Raw genomic sequence first — 17390 nt, forward strand, 5'->3', positions numbered from 1 at the left:
AAATGTGTACAATCCTTTTTCCGTTTCGTCTTCCACTCTTACGGTGATATGAAAGTATGCGCTGCACGTGAAATTTCATTTTTGGAAAAAAATGTTGCATTTATCTCGGACAAGAACCAGAGAAAGATTTCTTATTTTAATGAGAAATTAAATTTCACGAGCATCGCGTTCTTCCTTAGAGCCTCAATAATCACGTGCTGAAGTTCCAATTGATTCGGTGCACTCAGTTTGAAGAAAAGTTTTATAAATATTTTGACGTTTTATATATATATAAAATGACCCTTCATGTCACCTTAATACGTTTTATTCTTTCTTATCATCTTGATACGCCGCTTTAATAATCAAGTACTGAAGTTCCAATTGATTCGGTGTACTCAGTTTGAAGAAAGGTTTTATAAATATTTTGACGTTTTATGTATATATAGAATAACTCTTTCATATCACCTTAATACGTTTCCTGTCACGGGTATCGTTTTCAAAATTGAGATCAATTTTCAGGCATAGTGATGTTTTTGTCATTGCTGAATATAGTGCAAAAACTTTTCTTGATATTGTTACGTGCTTTGGAATGTTTATAGCCTTTTTTAAGCTGTAAGTCGATAACCGGATATGCAGTATATAGGGTAATAGTTTGAAAAATTAGCGGGACAAAATTATATACATGAATAACCAATTACTTGTATGTACTTGATACCCCACCATAACTTGAGAAGGCCCGTAAAAACAAAGATAATGTATTTTGGGAAGGGCAAATGAGCAAAGTGTACACGAACAATGTTTATTTCAGGTACAAAGTATAAAAATAAAACATAATTCCAAACAAATAAGTAATTTAAAACATTGTAGCATGGGGCTCATGGGCTTTGTTACTTGAAGGAGTAAATAATAAGGCCCAGGGATATCGATGGGAGGATGCACATTAATTTGCACAGTTAGGGCAAATTATGTCATCAAGATCCTCGAATGTTGTCTTCGAGCATTCTTCGTAAAGCCATTTTTTACACAGGGCACGTTGCCGCATATCGGCAACCCTATTTTATTGATAAAGACTGCAGTCCCAGTTCTCGTTCTTCTTTGAGGTATCAGGCTTCGCTTTTCTTAAGATATTTCGCTCAATTTTTGTCACGACGTTGTATTTACTGCAACTAGTCATAGTTTCATGTCCTTTTTATAAAGATCTTTGGATGCGCTGTGTTGCCCCATGTCGGGCCTTTTTCCCCGTTGGCGCAATTTTCATTACCAAGTTACAATTTCTAAAATAAGAAACCTTTTCAACAAAATTAATACAATAGTATGCAGAGAAAAGTATAATGGTACTACATATGAGCCGCTCAGTGCACACATTGATTAACTCCATAAAACAAAAAGTTGAGAAATGCGATGAAGTAATGTAGATTCTTTTTTAAAATTCCTATTATAGTATAACTTCAAATATATAATGTAGAATACATAAATACAGTTATAGTTTTCATCTAACGGTATATAAAATTAATAAGAAAGAATAGCCAAAAAATAATCGTCTGCATTTTATATCGACAAATGTTTTTGCAGGTATTAAATTTCCTCCCCTATTCCTGTATGCCAAAGCTTTTGTTCCGTTATGCTTTTATAAATTTCGTGCCCATTTATCAGGATCACGACTTCTTTTCCTCCCAATCGATGTGTTTGTTGGGGAATTTGTACCGTTGCAATCGGATGAATCCGAGAAACGCGATAAACGTCTTCTTGCCCCAGACTTTCTGCTGATAAATCGTATTGAAGAATCATCCCTGCTCTCCACATCCACATTGATATTAGTTTCACTCATCTTGATTATAACGGTATAATATTTAGTTCTTTAAAAACAATCAGGGAGTAATGTTGAAAAGACCAAAAAATATGTAGTCCGTGTAATATTGATGAAGTATACGGTAACATTCAGCGTGAGAGATCCCTGTTATACTAACTACCGTCTGCATTGCGCTTCTTTCTATCTGTTTGCTGATGCGATTTTATTACTCATATCGTTGAAAGGGGGAAAGCATCTTCGGCTGTTTAAAAAAAAAAGCGTCGATGTACGGCCGCAACAGATAATCCAATAATACTATACTGCCAGGTATTCGTCTACGATTTACATTAGAGTATGGAGTTAATCAAAATGGCTTCTGAAATAAATTACTTATTATTCAATGCTCAAAAAAATTTTGCCGTTTAATGGTGTTAATCTCTATTAATCGGGAAAGATATTATAAATATAAAAAGTTATGACTATACCAAGTGCTGACACCTAAATTTAAGATTTTTCAAAAAGTGGAGTTAGTCGATGTGTGCACTGAGCGGCTCATATGTGGCTAGACAGAGCAGTACTATAATATTATTTTGATAATAAAAAGTGAAATTAAATGTGTTGTTTTTCTTTAAATATTATTATATTAAACTTCAGTTCATCCTTTCTAATAATTCCTGACTCGAACAACTATACACTTATTCCGTGACAAGTTGCAAACAATTCAGATAAACTTGTAGAGCACACTACGAGATGTTTCGTAGCCGGTAGTCTTGGTACATACGCTTACTACGAGATATCTCATAGTTGGCAGAAAATGGGTTAATCGTTGTAATAGTTTTATGGATAGTAAGGAAAACATTTTGTATAATCTTTAAACGAGCCGCACGATTATGGGTTTAAAGAGACGAACGATCGGTGTAATTCGTACCTTCCCCGCCGAACGGCGCTGCGGTGGCGCGCCTAGTGACATTTCGGCCGGCTTGTGCGCGCGGCCACATTCCGTCGCCGTCCCGCGCGACGTTCAGTTGACGGCGCGAGCAACAACACCACGTCGTCGGGGGTCCGTTCAGCGCACGGATCTGCGTAACGTGTAAAGCCCGTGGCACAGCTGCCGAGGAGGTCAGTGCTTGTTGAAGAAGCTCTTTTACTTCGATTCGTTATTTTTTTTTTTTTGAGGTTATGCGACATCCGTCAACTAATCGCAGCCTATTGTTCGCGCGAGCTTTCTCTTGGCGCTCTCCATTTTCTACGTTGCTCCGCGGCCTGTCGCGAAACAAAAACAAAAGGTTTCCCCCTCTTGCTGGTTATTCCGTGAAAAATGAGATTTTTCGTTTCCGCAGCGTTTTTCGCGCTATATAGGTTATACCCGTTACCTTCGAGTTGCAGCAATTTCGAAGTATTCAGCGGGATTCTGCGCTCGGTTTTCTCTTTCCCCCTCGCCGTTGTACGTGTTTGTTGTCGCGCTCTTTCCTACGACCCTCGGTCGCCCATCCGAGATTCGTCCTCTCTGTTGCGCTCTTTCTCTCTGGCGACACGAGATTGCCCCACACTCTCTCTCTCTCTCTTTCTCGCTCTCGGTTCCTGTTTCTCTGTCCCTCTAACGCGTGGCGCCTTACGAATTATTTTTACCATACTCTAGTGCGTTCGCGGACGATCGCTCGCGCGATTCGCGCAAGATATCTCGGTGTGTCTCTTTGGTTCCAGCTAGATGCATGACAGCTCCGAGCTTCCGAGTATTAGGAAGCAGGGCGCAGGATGCAGTGGGTTTCAAAGGGTCCCCTAGAGGTGTCCTTTTTATTTGATGGGTTATTTTTAAGCAGAACGACTCATCTCCGTTTGTAAAGCATGTGCTTATAGGTCTTTTAATGTATTCGAAGCATTGTGGCCTCTTTGAAGGGGTGTTTAATTGATTATGCGATTGATTATGGATCGTCATAATAGGTAAAGGAGTTTGGAACAATGGCCACCACACAAGTAAACAGAGCAAGGACCATCAAGAAACTCGAGAAGCCTCGGCCGCTGAAGCTTCAGCGCCACGCAACCGTCGATGGACGGATTACGACTGGTAAACTGTGGTTTTGAGTTAATCGGACTAAGTGCGATGACTAGAATGGATTTAATTACAAAACTGTGATTTCAGTGGAGGACATTGTGTCCTTGATCGATACCGTTACGATGCACCTTACAAATGGCTATTTCGATCGAACCCTGCAAATGAACGTGATTACAATGTGTAATCACCTTAAGCTGTATGCTCATCAGTTGGAAGCCATTTACAAAGGTTTGCGAATTTATTACGTTAAAGACATTGATCCGAGAGATGGTAAACTCTAGTGATAGTTCTGAAACTATCGATTTGTTTGCATTGAACTTTCGTGTTGCTAGACCAACTGGACAGAGCGTTTGTAGCTATTAGAAATGGAAGCCAGGACGAAAGGCTGGATGTAACGACTAGGGTTTACTTGCTGGAGTTGATTGAATTGAGAGCTAAGCAATGGCATCATACGGACTCGATGGATGCCTACTATTGCCAGAAATTGTCGCATTTAGATACTGTAAGTTAATTCTAGAATTTAGATGTATGTATTTTTAGAAAATAAGATTTATTTGTCAAGCTAAACAATTTGTTGGACTATTTGCAGCAAGGAGATGTGACAACCCCTGAAACACCTTCGAGTCTGTTAACGTCGCCTCTAATTCCGATGTCTTCACCCGTCGCTGCTCCCATTCTAGGACCAGGCGAAGTGATAAAGAACAGTGGAAAGTTTGCGAAGCCCACACGAATCGCTGGGAAGAATTACTGCAAGGATGAAGTTGTCATACGTAACAGTGACTCTGGGAAAGGTGAGTGACTGACTAGTCAAATATTAATAATTTTTATTGTATACTACGTAATAGTTCTCCAGTTACACCGTTATGATGCACTATTCCTATGTTGAGCCTTTACGATAACGTTACTTTCTCTATGCATCCTATTTATATTCCGTGTTAAATGAAAACTGAGTTAGCTTTAGGTAGAATCAGTGTATCCCTTAAGTAATGTCGACTGCGATCTTAATTACTTTAAACGAATGAACAGTGATGGGAATAAAAGGGCGACGGGTTCACATGATCGAAGAGCTCAGCGAGACGATCATCTCCTTCCAGCGAGGTAAAGCCAACACAGCGCAAGCAGCTCTTCAGCATTAAGCTCGTGCCTCGCATTAATAATCCGCCCTCGACAACTGATGTTTCTCTTCTCTTCACTCGTGTTCTAATTTCTACAACAATTAGAGATCCTTAATCATCCCCCTGTTCTTGTATCGTAATCTTAATCCTGCATCTCTGCAAAGCAGGTACCGGTGGTCTAATGACGTGTATAATTCGATTCCAATCAGTTTCTGCGATTCAAGTCATTGCTAAAACCTTGCATGGGTATTTAACAGAGAATATTACTGCAACAAAAACATGGTACTTACATTTGTTCGCACATTTCTTATTGTTTTTCTTTAAATGAATGTGGCCTTCTCGCTTTTCACTTTTCCTTGCAGGCCTTCTGGGAAGTCATCGCGTATCAATTGATTAATGTTTACACCACGAATTTGTTATTCAATAATTGATTCATTAATTATTCTACTCGATGCAATTAGCAAGGTCTTTTATGCGCTCCAATGTGGAAGCACTTTTTAGGGACTCGAAATTTGAGTTATGTGCAGAGTTCTGGAAAAAAGAAAATATTAGAGTGATCAAGTGCCGTTTTTTTTTTCCTTTTCTTTTTTTACACGTTTAAACTATACCGTTTTAGTAGGGCAGGCGTTGATGTGACTTTACACCCTGCTAGAAGAAGCTTTTGCTCTTATCGCAAGCTGTCTTTCCCCTGCGACAATGAAATGGACACTGCGAAAAAGAATTAGTGCACCATGCGCGCGGCATGTAGTATACTATGAATCTAACAAGCAACCCTTTTAAATCATTCGAAGCATCCAAACGCATTAACTGGCAGCGAAGGCCCTGTTCGACAGTCTGAATTAACGCGTGGATTAATGATTGCAGTAACAGTCGTTTAAACGTCTATATTAAAAGTTTAATCACTCTTATACGTTGTTCCAGTAAATCCTGGAGCCAAAGAACGACTTGTCCAAATAACGGGGACCTCCGAGGACAAGATACAGTGAGTTCCTATTATAACGCAGTGACATTCCTCTGTTTACTTTTTCTCTCTCCCCGTCTTACATTGTTTTTTTTTTTGTAAACTCTTTTAGACATAACCTATGCAACAGATATAACATTCGTTATGAACTGGGTTTAGGGATAAAACATCTCACCGAGACTTTGTGGACATACAATCCTTTGAATCTCGTTTAACATATTGCATTCTTTTTATTTCCTCTTATCTATCACTTTGTTAGTTGAGCTTTCTTATTCGTTCATGTTAAGGTGAAGTGAAGCACGTCGAGGAATTTGATCAACGTCTATAAAGAAGATTTTTCTAATTGCCTACGTTGCCAACGTTCGTTTTTATATTGACAGCTGTATCAAATTATATTGGGTATTGTACCAAGTGGCATACTCCACCTGTCGTTTTCGTACAATAATTATAAAGAAATTGAAGTAAAACTCCAGAAATCCTCTGGGTCCATACTTTGTGGGGCCCTAATTGACTGCAGAAGGACCCCCTGCGCCATCTGTGATTTTCAGGACAATTAAATTTTCACTCCAAGACCTCGTATTACCATCGTTTTAGCATAGAAGCGCATACAACACTTTTTTTGCCTTTATCCCGTTCAAATGCGAGTTTATCGACTACCAGAGTGTTCTAAATTGTCGTAAAATTGTCCTGACCCTTTCGATTCTCATATCAGAGCCTTCGATAATTGTATATTGATCGAAATATGAGAGCTCGACGCCATTTTGGTTCTGATCTGGGCTGAGTTGAAAATTTTTTTGAAAAATCCAAATTTTGAATGTGTCAGGACAATTGTTAGATGATCAGGAGTGATGTGTCAAAGTTTCGCACAGTTTGGTCTAATACCCTTAAAAAAAAGTGTTGTATTCGAATCGACTCATTTGAAGGGGGTTTCACTTCACTTTAACGACATGTTATTAATCTATTTACCTCTGTTTCCCTCCTTCCAGTTATGCGAAGGATCTGATAAAAGATACGATACAGCGAAACGCATCACCGGTGCGACTGGAGCAAGGTGGAGGTGAGAAGGGCGGCATCGGTGGCTCGAGCTCGTCGCTGAATAGCAGCGCCTCCGACGAGAGCAATCGGCTGCAACAGCAACAACAGCAACAGCAGGGCTCACGTTCGCGCTCCTCCCTCCTCCACAGCTTCTCCACCAACGACGCCAGCATCGGCGAGTACAAATACACCGTTACGGTCGGCAACCACTCCCTCAAGATTACAGGGTGTAATCTAGACCTCGTCAGGGTGAGTTGGTGATCGCTCTCTACTGGAAGCGGCGTTACTGTAAAAGTCAGAGCAACTGTAAGCCCGTCACATATATCTCGCGTTAACAGTAGCCAAAGAATTCAGAAGTCTCCATAGAAGCCCAGAAGGATTAGAGTTCTAAATCCAGTAAGTTACGTCAGAAACGAAGAGAAATTCCCGGTAACTTATCGGTAATTTCTCCAAAGCCTTTTTTATCGAGAAATTATGAGAATTTGAATATTTCAACAGAGCGAACGAGAGGTTTCGATTAGCTATAGAGAAACATCGTAGAGGGGAATTTCCGTTGTACGTCCTCCGTAGCCAATCAAAACCTCCCATTCGCTTAGTCGCAGAATGAAATATCAGTTCGTTTGAAACAAATCGCATGGAATTTTCCGTGAAGTTGTACATACGTGAATATTTTTAGCTGGAGGTAAATACGACCCTATAATCAATATTTTCTAATAGTAATTATTACTCTTTAGCTTGAACTTTGAAGTTGATCGAAAAAAAAAAAAAAAGTTATTTAAACGAAGAAACCTAAAGTATAAATAACAAAATTAACGTTCTCTTAAATTCTCAATGTTCCCGGTAATTTACGGTATGTTTCACAGTTACCTTCTCCAATTTAATGTTACCGAGAATTTTCGAACTCTAAGAAGGATACGGACGTTTGATGCTCGATAAATAGTACGTTAAGCCAACGGATGGCGGCGCTGTAATCATCTTTCCATCTCTCTTAACCGTTTGAGTCCCAGGGGGTATTGAAAAAACCCTCTCAAAGAATCCCGAACAGCGCAATCGCACTTTCTCTAAATGAGTACGAGAAGACTCAAGCAGCGCGATAGCGCTTCTTTTATTTTATGTCGATAAATCCCAAGCGGCGTGATAGCGCTTCGTTTATTTTATGTCGATGAATCCTAATCGGCGCGACAGCGTTTCTTGAATTGTAAGATGTATTATTTACATTAAAAGAAGGAGATGTACTTGGGTGAGTAAATCTGAGCGCGCGACTTCGACAATCGGTGACGTACCGCTAGTTGTCCACAACGCTCGAAATGTGTTGGGTTTTCTCGACATAAAATCTGAACAGCGCGATCGCGCTGCTTGGGACTCAAACGGTTAATTTTATGGCGATATGTAGCGAATTGCATTCTTTCATTATCCTACTCACAATACTCGCCTTTCTATATGCGTATCTCTTCCTCCCGTATGTAAGATATCGTTGGCTAACACATGCGATCTCTCTTTTACTCCCACTTCTGGTTTGTTAGCCAACTTTTAGAGTATCAAGCGCTAACATAGGATCTGGGCTTCTATGAGACTTCTGAATTCTTTGCGGTAGGGCAATGGTGGACGTAAGAATCCGTAATTCAAATTGATGACACGGGACGCCGTCCTACATCTTCTAGAATTTGATTGTACGGTTTTTACTGTTATGTTTATGGTTATTTTATGCGAGGTATTTGTGAAGGTTTAAGGTGAAGTGAAACATGGTAAAAACAGGGTTTTATAATTACCATTGCAGACGTTCGTTTTTATATTAACCGCTATGTCGAATTATATTTAGTATTGTACTGGCATACTCCACCTGTCGTTTTCGTACAATAATTATAAAGAAATCGAAGTAAAACTCCAGAAATCCCCTGGATTCATGGTTTCTGAGGCCCTAATTCACTGCAGTGACACCTTGCGCCATCTGTGATTTCCATGTCAACTAAATTTTCACTCCGGGACCTCGTATTACCGTCGTTTTAGCATAGAAGCGTATAAGACACTTCTTTTGCCTTTATCCCGTTCAAATTCGCGTTTATCGTTTACCAGAGTGTTCTAAATTGTCGTAAAATTGTTCTGACCCTTTCGTTTCTCATATCAGAGCCTTCGATAATTGTACATTGATCGAAATATGAGAGCTCGACGCCATTTTGGTTCTGGTCTGGACTAAATTAAGAAAATTTGTCCAAAAATCCAAATTTTGAATGCGTCAGGGCAATTCTTAGATGATCAGAAGTGATGTGTCAAAGTTTCGGATAGTTTGGTCTAATACTCTTAAAAAAAAAAGTGTATTCGAATCGACTGATTTGAAGGAGGTTTCGCTTCACCTTAAAGTATGCAAAATGTATGAGCGAGTGTATAAACGGATAAATCGGGAGATCCTCACGCGCCCTTAATGTTTCAGACTGCGAAGTTAGTCCTAGACGAGTACTTCTCGGGTGATCCGGAGAACCTCGCAGCAGGTATCGAGTACTTCAGCTTCGAGGAGGAGCCCTCCTTCGTTTCGTCGAATTCATCGGTGCCGCTGACCCCTTTGACCCCTCTGACCCCTCTGACCCCGTTGACTCCGGCGATGGCCAGCGCCCTGGGTCGGGATATCAACCTGGAAAGCGGGATCGCCTCGGAGGGCGAGGAAGTCTTCAAATCTAGGAACAGCTCCGGATCTCAGTCGGGTCTCATCGAAGATGGTGCGTTTGTCAAATTGCCAAGTAACGCTGAACATACACGTAAACTAGAGAGGGAACCATTGCGTTACGTCTTCACTGGGTGCGCTTACATTTTCATTTCCAATTTGGTACTTGAGGCGTCGAAAGGAACATTATACCTGGCCTTGAAACAAATTGAATGGTAAAATTGACAACAAACTTTATCTCGATGCTTAGATTACCTTAGCTGTTACCTTTATGACGAATGTCAGTAAGAGCTATTGGGTTGTTCGGAAAGTAATTTCGTTTTTTTTTTTTTTTATGAAAATGAAAGACGATTTTTTTATAGCGAATAAATATTTTATTGAATTATATATTGTCCATTCCGGTCCAATATCTTTTGCCATTTTTCTGGCAGTAGCATGATTCCACGCTCATAAAATGTTTGGTTTTTGCTGTCAAAAAACTGATCGAGGTGATTTTTGACCTCCTCATTTGAAGTAAAGGTTTTCCTATCCAAATTTTCAATGTGTCAGGACAGTTCTTAGATGATCACGAGTCATGTGTCAATGTTTCGGACAGTTTGGTCCAATACCTTTAAAAAAAAGTGTTTTATTTCAATCAACTGATTTGAAGGGGGTTTCGCTTCACCTTAAGCGGCCGGTGGTGGGTCGAAAGATATCTCATCCTAAAGGACGAAAGGGCAGGGTTGGGTAATACCTCATTTTTTTGAGGTTTTTGACGTATATTACGTAACAAAGTAGTTTACCGGAGAAAATCGTAGAAAACCAGTAAATTGCGTTTCCAATATGAAGAATGCCGCAGATGGACGATATACGGCTTCTGCTAGGTTATAAACGTCTTTTAGCACACATGTAGACACGGAAATATTTTAACGAACAATGAATTCAATTTGGCGCTTGTATTCCAAATTGTTTAGAATTTTACGTTTTCAATATGGCGGATTCCAGAGAAGCACGACATATATGTATTCGCGAGGTTAACGCCTTTTAGCGTGCACATAAACACGTAAAAATTGTTAAGAGATAATTAATCCGGCATTTGTGTTCAAATTCTTTCGACTTAACCCTATTTAATATCAAATCTCTAAGTGGATTTGTTATTTTCTATTTGAAAAGAGGAAGGCGTAATGTATATTGCGCTTGCGTAGACAACTAGGAAGGTATTTTACGTTGTAACATACACGTAGAAAACCACGTATACTACATGACATATTATACTTACCCAACCCTGCGAAAGGGTTAAAAATGATTCTTGTGTGTTATGAATAAATTATGCTTTTCTTTTCATGCACGGTTTACAGGCCCGGTGAGCAGGGTGCTGACCTACGAGTTTCTGTTACAATGCTCAACGGGACCTTACGCGAAGCGACCCCCTGCAGACTGGGTTCGCATACAAAAGGAACACCCGAATATCGTACGCAAGGTATACAACACCGACAACAACGCTAATCATTTAACTTGCCGAGCGAGCGACATTAACACGAATCGAAACTGCCTGAACGATTGCTATCGCAACGGCGTTCACCTGTTCAGCCGCAACTAATCCCGCTGAACGTGGTTTAACTCCTCTTAACTGTCCCTCCATTATTTCGAGAATCTCAACCGTGTAACTCGCGATGCATCCGTGGAACGGCGCTCTTAAAGAATGTATCACGATACTCGTAATGGTTGTACAATGGCGGACATGAATGCCTCCCCTGCAGATACGGCATCGCCTGTGCAGGATGGGAGGGCATTGATGTCTCCCAGTGCACAATTGATGGATATTTCACTTGGTAACGCTTGAGTAACGATTTCACTTGATAACGTCTAATGATTTGATTTGAGAATATTACGTAGAGCTTCATTTGAATTAGGAAAGGTATACAAATAACAGACCGGCTGGGTGAGACGTTTTGAAAACGTTAATCGGTTTGGAAGTTGTACATCTCTTGGAGGGTGTGTATTCAAAATGTGGGGGCGAGAATTTTGGGACTAGATTCATGATCCGTTTGGCTAATTTAAAGTGATATGAAAGTGTCATATATACATACGTACCAAAAAGTCAATATATTTATAAAACTTTCCTCCTAATTGGGCGTAACTAATCATTTGAAACTTTATCACGAGATTGTGGAGGCCCTAAGGGAGGACGCGATGCTCGTGAAATTTCAGTTTTCAACGAAAAAGTTTGTATTTATCTCGGATATGATCCAAAAAGACTTTTTTTTTTCGAAAAATGATATTTTACGAGCATCGCGTTCTTTCTTAGAGTCTCCATAATCACGTGTTGATGTTTCAGATAATTCGGTGCACCGAGTTTGGAAAAAAGTTTTATAAATACCCCCCCCCCCCCACACACACACACACACACACACACACACACACAATGGCCATTTCATATCGCCTTAAGTGAATCATAAATTGATCACACGCATAGATTAAGGTTTCTTCGTTGCGATCTCTCTTTGTTGCCGAAACATGAATCGAGCTCTGTACAAAGAACTTGCAACTGAAATACTCCTCCATTATGTATATATCGGAAACGTCGGATGATCATTATGAAAGGAACAAAAGAGAATACTCTGAATTGTTCTATGAAGTAGTGGCACTTGTCCATGAATTTACTTAATTTTCATTCTTTTTTTTTTTACCACTTGCGTTTCACAGACAAGACATTCACCATACGAAATTCGTGATACAATTGTTAAAGAACGCGTCTAGAAATGCGTCTCGAGTGTACCGTGGTGCAAAAATGTAAATCGTTAGTTTTTTCTTCATTTTATTATTTTTTATATTAATCAACGTTCTCTTTAATTTGAGACCGACGAGAGGTGCGATCGTCGGTAGCGTAGTACATTTTTTACGCCAAGAAGGAACCGGAAGTCAAAGAAGTAGGCGGATAGATTTTCGCAAATGAACACTACCAATCAAGTATTAGAGAGATAAGAGTGAGAAATAAGGAAAAGAGTTATAATTATTTGTTATCGTTGCATTTCATAGTTTTCATATAACACGCCAGGTCGTGGTTTACTCCAGAAGATATAATAATTTTATCTTGCTCTCTATATTTTTTATATTTGTTTTTGGATCCTGAAAAGATAGCGTTCGATCAAACGAAAATCAGGGGGAAATTTTCGTTTAAGCAGAGTAATTTAAGTAATAGCAAGGATAAGAGTGATAGTGTTTAATTAACGTGATGATGACCAAAGAACGTTCGATGCCATTGATATTGTAAAACGACAATTTTCCAAATACATTTGGGCAAATACTTTTTTTTTTTTTCTTTCTTTCGGGGATTCTCGCGTGGAATCGATAAGCCACCGGAAATTTTATTTTTGGAAAATTGACGCATTACTGTATTATGCAGGTCGAAAATCAATAAGGGTATTCCTGAAACCAAAAATTCCATTAAACGTAAAAGGAAAGTTATAAATTTAATATGCATTTTTGAGAGGTCATTAATGCAGTAGATATGCAACAGTTAAGGTGATAATAATAACGTTGTCTCGAAGCCGAGAGATGCGATAGATATAAAAAGACTTTCGAAAATTAATTGATAGTAATGTTAACGCTTAATTAAAAAATTGAAAAAAAAATGAAAGATATTCTAAATTACTCTTAAGAAAGAACAATTGTCGATGTCGATTTCAAAATGACAGAGAAAAATTCAGGATTGCGAAAAGCGAAATTCAATTCCAGTCCCAATTAATTATAACGCTTAATACATTCCACCATACTTTTCAGCTGTATTAATTAAAAGTCAGCTCATCAATAATGCTTGTATGAACAATTGTTAAATCTGTTGCATGATATTTGTTGTTTATTGGCTCCTGTTCATAACAAATATTTCTGAGTTTAAAGTACGATTTCGCATTTAACTAGAGAAAGTGTCTGTATGTATATTAAGGATATGAATTCCTATATTCAATTTTAATAACACTTCGTTACGACTTAGTTTCAGAATTATAAGAAATTCATGACGCAGTTAATTTGATAATAATCGTTGGTTTTTTCAATAATTAGTAAGACACGTGCATTCGAGGGGTCCGTCCACTTTTAAGTTGTTAACCGGATATGGCAAAATTTCTCGTCATACCAAGAAGACACCTCAATTGGGCATGACGACTTTTCTCGTCATGGAAATTTTTAAACATAATATATACGAAGAAAAAAGTCCCCATTGTGAAACGAGTTGTAGAAAAGTTAATTCCCCGGTTACCAGGTTAACTAGCGGAATCATAAATGCATCGTTCTTGTTAGATGTTGCAGTCGTTTGGAAACACCAGACAATGTTGCAACACCCTTAAAATGTGTACTGCAAATCGAATCTTTCGTTTCTGACTTAGACTGTGACATGAACTATCAAGAAACTCGGTAGAGTTTCGAGCCAAATACATTTGAGCGAGAAACTCGTATTTATAATACTCGCGGCACATGTACACTGGGAGACATCAATGCCCTCCCATCCTGCACAAGCGATGTCGTACCTGCAGGAGAGGCATTCATGTCCGCCATTGTACTGAATAATGCAGCATCATACATCCGCATGTCAACGAAAAGCTCACCTATGCATTTTGCCCGACCACCCGCCTTAACAGATCATTGATAAACAATTAACATCATGTAACGTACTGCCATCACCGTACATCACGAAAGTCCACAAACCGAGGATCATGGAAAAGCTCAATTAAAAGGGGTAATATATGGGCTATGTTAATCCATAGTAAACGAAAAACGAGACAAAAGAAATGTTACATTTTTGTTCATTTAAAGTGATATGAAGGTGAGATATGTACATAAGAAAAAGTCAAAATATTTGTAATACTTTTCTCCAAACTTGGTGCACCGAATTATCCCGAATGACCCTAAGGAATAACGCGCTGCTTATGATATTTCTTTTTTCGACAAAAATATACTTATCTCGAACAAGAAGCAAAAAAAAATATATATATTTTTTTTTAATGAAATTTCACGGGCAGCGCGTTCTTCCTTAGAGCCTCCATAATCACGTGTTAATGTTTTAGATAATTAGGTGCACCCAGTTTCGAGTAATGTTTTATAAATATTTTGACTTTGGTATGTATATATCACACTTTCATATCACCTTAAGGGGGTATTCTCCTTTGAGCCTTAAAAATTCTATAAAGACTAGTCGCACCAACGTTTTAATTAAAATCTTTGATTAGGAATTACTAAACGCGATTAGAATTATTCACTCTATTTCGGATGATTATCTGATAGTGGATTGTTATTATCGATTAAGCCTAATTCTTGTCGGTACAACATGAATTTCCCTAATCCGAGATTAACTAATCCCGATTAAGGATTTTCATGGTAGTTACGGTTAGAGTAACTGGCCCTAAGAATTTTTCTCGTAGAAAAAGGAAAAAGAAGAAATACGAGAAGGCTATCTTTTTGTCACGACTGTAAATTTCTAGCTGTACGTAGAATTATGCCGTTTTGAAAAAAAATCAAGCCTTAATCGTTGCGCGTTCGCATTCACGTTTTTGGACACATTATCTAATTCCTTCAGAATTTGCATTAGATATTTTTTTTTTTTTTTGAATCGGAGAATCCGGCATCAACTCTCAGTTATGTTTTCGATAGTTTTGTTGCTATTTTGCGACGGTAATCTGGGAATTCTTAATAATCGGGAATGTTGATTCTCAGTAATAAAATTGTAGTAATTTTTACATTTTTCTTTTCTTTTTTGTTCTTGAAGAAGACAGCTTTTTCATAAATGTTTCTTGTTAAGCGTCAGGTAATAAGATCAGAAGGTACAAAATACGTCTGAAAGTCGGAGTAACGAACCTTACTAAATTTCAAGACCATTTGTCAAATTTTCAAGTTTTTTCTTTTTTTTTTTTTTTTTCTATCCAAAATAAGCGAATACCCCCTTAAGGAAGGTTCTCGAAGTGGACTTCGGTAAAGGAAAGACGTGCAGAAGTGTTTTTAATTTCGATTATTCCATTTCTTTTTTTAATTGAGATCGTGTACGGGCGGTAACTAGCCGAAATATTTGCGGGTACGGTGATTGGTTTTACATATTCGAGGTTTAGCGGGCTGCTAGATTTACATCACACACAGCACCAGGAAGTGGTACTGGGAACTGAAAATTATCTATCACACGACAGACACCAGAGCCCTTTAACAAAGCCTCACCCTATCTTTCGAGCATGTTGCTTCTAACAACGTAACCCCAGGTAAGCACTTTCCCTCCAACTGCATTCGCTAGTTGCGTTTCCTACATTTAAGGTGATATGAAAGTGTGATGTGTATATAAGAAAACGTGAAAATATGTATAAAACTTTTCTCCAAACTGGGTGCACCAAATTTGGTGCACCCAGTTTGGTGTTAACGTTAGTAAGGTAGTAAAACGTTAACACGTGATTATGGAGGCTCTAAGGAAGAACGCGCTGACCGTGTCATTTCATTTCTCGACAACATAATATATGTTTTTGGTTCTTGTTCGAGATAAGTAGACAATTTTATTCGATATAAAATAAAAATTTCACGAGCAGCGCATTATTCCTTAAAGCCTCCATAATCACGTGTTAATGTTTCAGATAATTCGGTGCACCCAGTTTGGAGAAGAGTTCTATGTACATATCACACTTACATATCACATTAAATGCCTAGAAAAATTCATCGATCAATTAATTAATCGTTGCCCCTGCAGTGCATTCGCTAGTTGCGCTTCCTATATTCTATTGCCTAGAACGATTAATCGATTAATTAATTAATTGATTTCCTTGCACCTCCGACGGCCACCTTAAGGTGATATGAAAGGCGCTGAGAAATTTAATTGAGGTCGATGAAACAAAATTCATCTACCCTTTTTGGTGGTAATGCCACTTTAAATACTCAAGTTGTAACATAAGCTGGCGCGTCCCGTTACCGACGTTTATATTTATGTTGAAGTTTACAGTCACGTTGAGAATTATACTGAGGCGTTCCATATATCATTTCGGTAAAGTAATGATAAAGATATGGACGTAAAACTGTTGAATTCCCATGAATTCATTATTCTAACAACTGTTTAGGACCAATGTCGCCATCTGTGACGTTTAGCTGCAACTAAATTTTTACTCTAAGAGCACGTGTTAGCCATGGGACAAGCCAGCATTCTTTTGCAATCGTTAGTGAAGGTATTTTCCATATTTTCCCATCTGACTGTAATATTCCATTTGTACGGTATTCTAAATTGTTCGAGGCAGGTCCTGAAACTCTTCATTTTCGATTCTAAACCTCCAAGAAGCGTAAAACATCAATAACGTGCCCGGACCACGCCATGTTGGTTCTAGTCCATGACAAATAAATTAATTTTTGATGAAAAATGAAATTTCAAGACCTACTTTAGGGCCTCCATATTCCCGTGGTAAAACTTCAAACGAATCGGTACTCCAATTACATTATATACTTTTCCCAACGATTTGACCTCTCAAATATACACAGGCTGACTCTTTTATATCCACTTGAAAGTTTTAAATAATTTGGTGCACCTAGTTTGGAGCAAAAGTTTTATAAGTATTCTCACGTTTTAATACATATAATGTGACCCTTTCATATCACTTTACTATTGTTTCAAGTCACTTTTTGATTGACTTGAGATTTAACCCTTTGCGGACGATGCCGCCACAGTGGCGGCATGATGTCATTAATGATCACGAAATAACTCTCTGTAATTTATACATAGAAAGTAAAGAAAAAAATAAATTTGCTAAAGGGTTAATTCTCCTTTCTTATTCCGAGTACAGGTAGCCCTCATGCAACACGGCATCCTA

The 17390-nt window shown here is 38.6% G+C and overlaps 1 protein-coding gene and 1 long non-coding RNA gene across 6 annotated transcripts in view; one reads left to right on the plus strand and one right to left on the minus strand.

The window, feature by feature from the left end:
* Positions 1 to 764: 764 nt before the first annotated feature.
* LOC105703203 lies at positions 765 to 2765 on the minus strand. Its single transcript, XR_001104344.1, has 2 exons — positions 2697 to 2765; positions 765 to 1267 (listed from the first exon to the last, which is right to left on the minus strand). It is a non-coding gene; the product is annotated as an uncharacterized LOC105703203 (long non-coding RNA).
* Positions 2761 to 17390, plus strand: part of LOC105703200 (eukaryotic translation initiation factor 4E-binding protein Mextli) — a 37633-nt gene continuing 23003 nt past the window's right edge. For 2 of the 5 annotated variants that reach the window (XR_001104343.2, XM_012431402.2), the window contains exons 1-10: positions 2762 to 2887; positions 3710 to 3833; positions 3909 to 4049; positions 4154 to 4323; positions 4411 to 4612; positions 4848 to 4919; positions 5858 to 5918; positions 6884 to 7181; positions 9361 to 9643; positions 10926 to 11047. Coding sequence is in view for 4 of the 5 variants with exons in the window: in XM_012431402.2 (XP_012286825.1) it covers positions 3728 to 3833; positions 3909 to 4049; positions 4154 to 4323; positions 4411 to 4612; positions 4848 to 4919; positions 5858 to 5918; positions 6884 to 7181; positions 9361 to 9643; positions 10926 to 11047 (1455 nt within the window). In the remaining variant the exon portion in view is untranslated. Of the gene's footprint in view, positions 2888 to 3516; positions 3616 to 3709; positions 3834 to 3908; positions 4050 to 4153; positions 4324 to 4410; positions 4613 to 4847; positions 4920 to 5857; positions 5919 to 6883; positions 7182 to 9360; positions 9644 to 10925; positions 11697 to 17390 lie in introns of those variants that run through there. The other 3 variants (XM_012431399.2, XM_012431401.2, XM_012431403.2) reach the window with 3 other exon arrangements.

Source organism: Orussus abietinus, unplaced genomic scaffold (genome assembly GCF_000612105.2).
Source record: "Orussus abietinus isolate OABI.00-Male unplaced genomic scaffold, Oabi_2.0 scaffold454, whole genome shotgun sequence".
NCBI lineage: Eukaryota > Metazoa > Arthropoda > Insecta > Hymenoptera > Orussidae > Orussus > Orussus abietinus.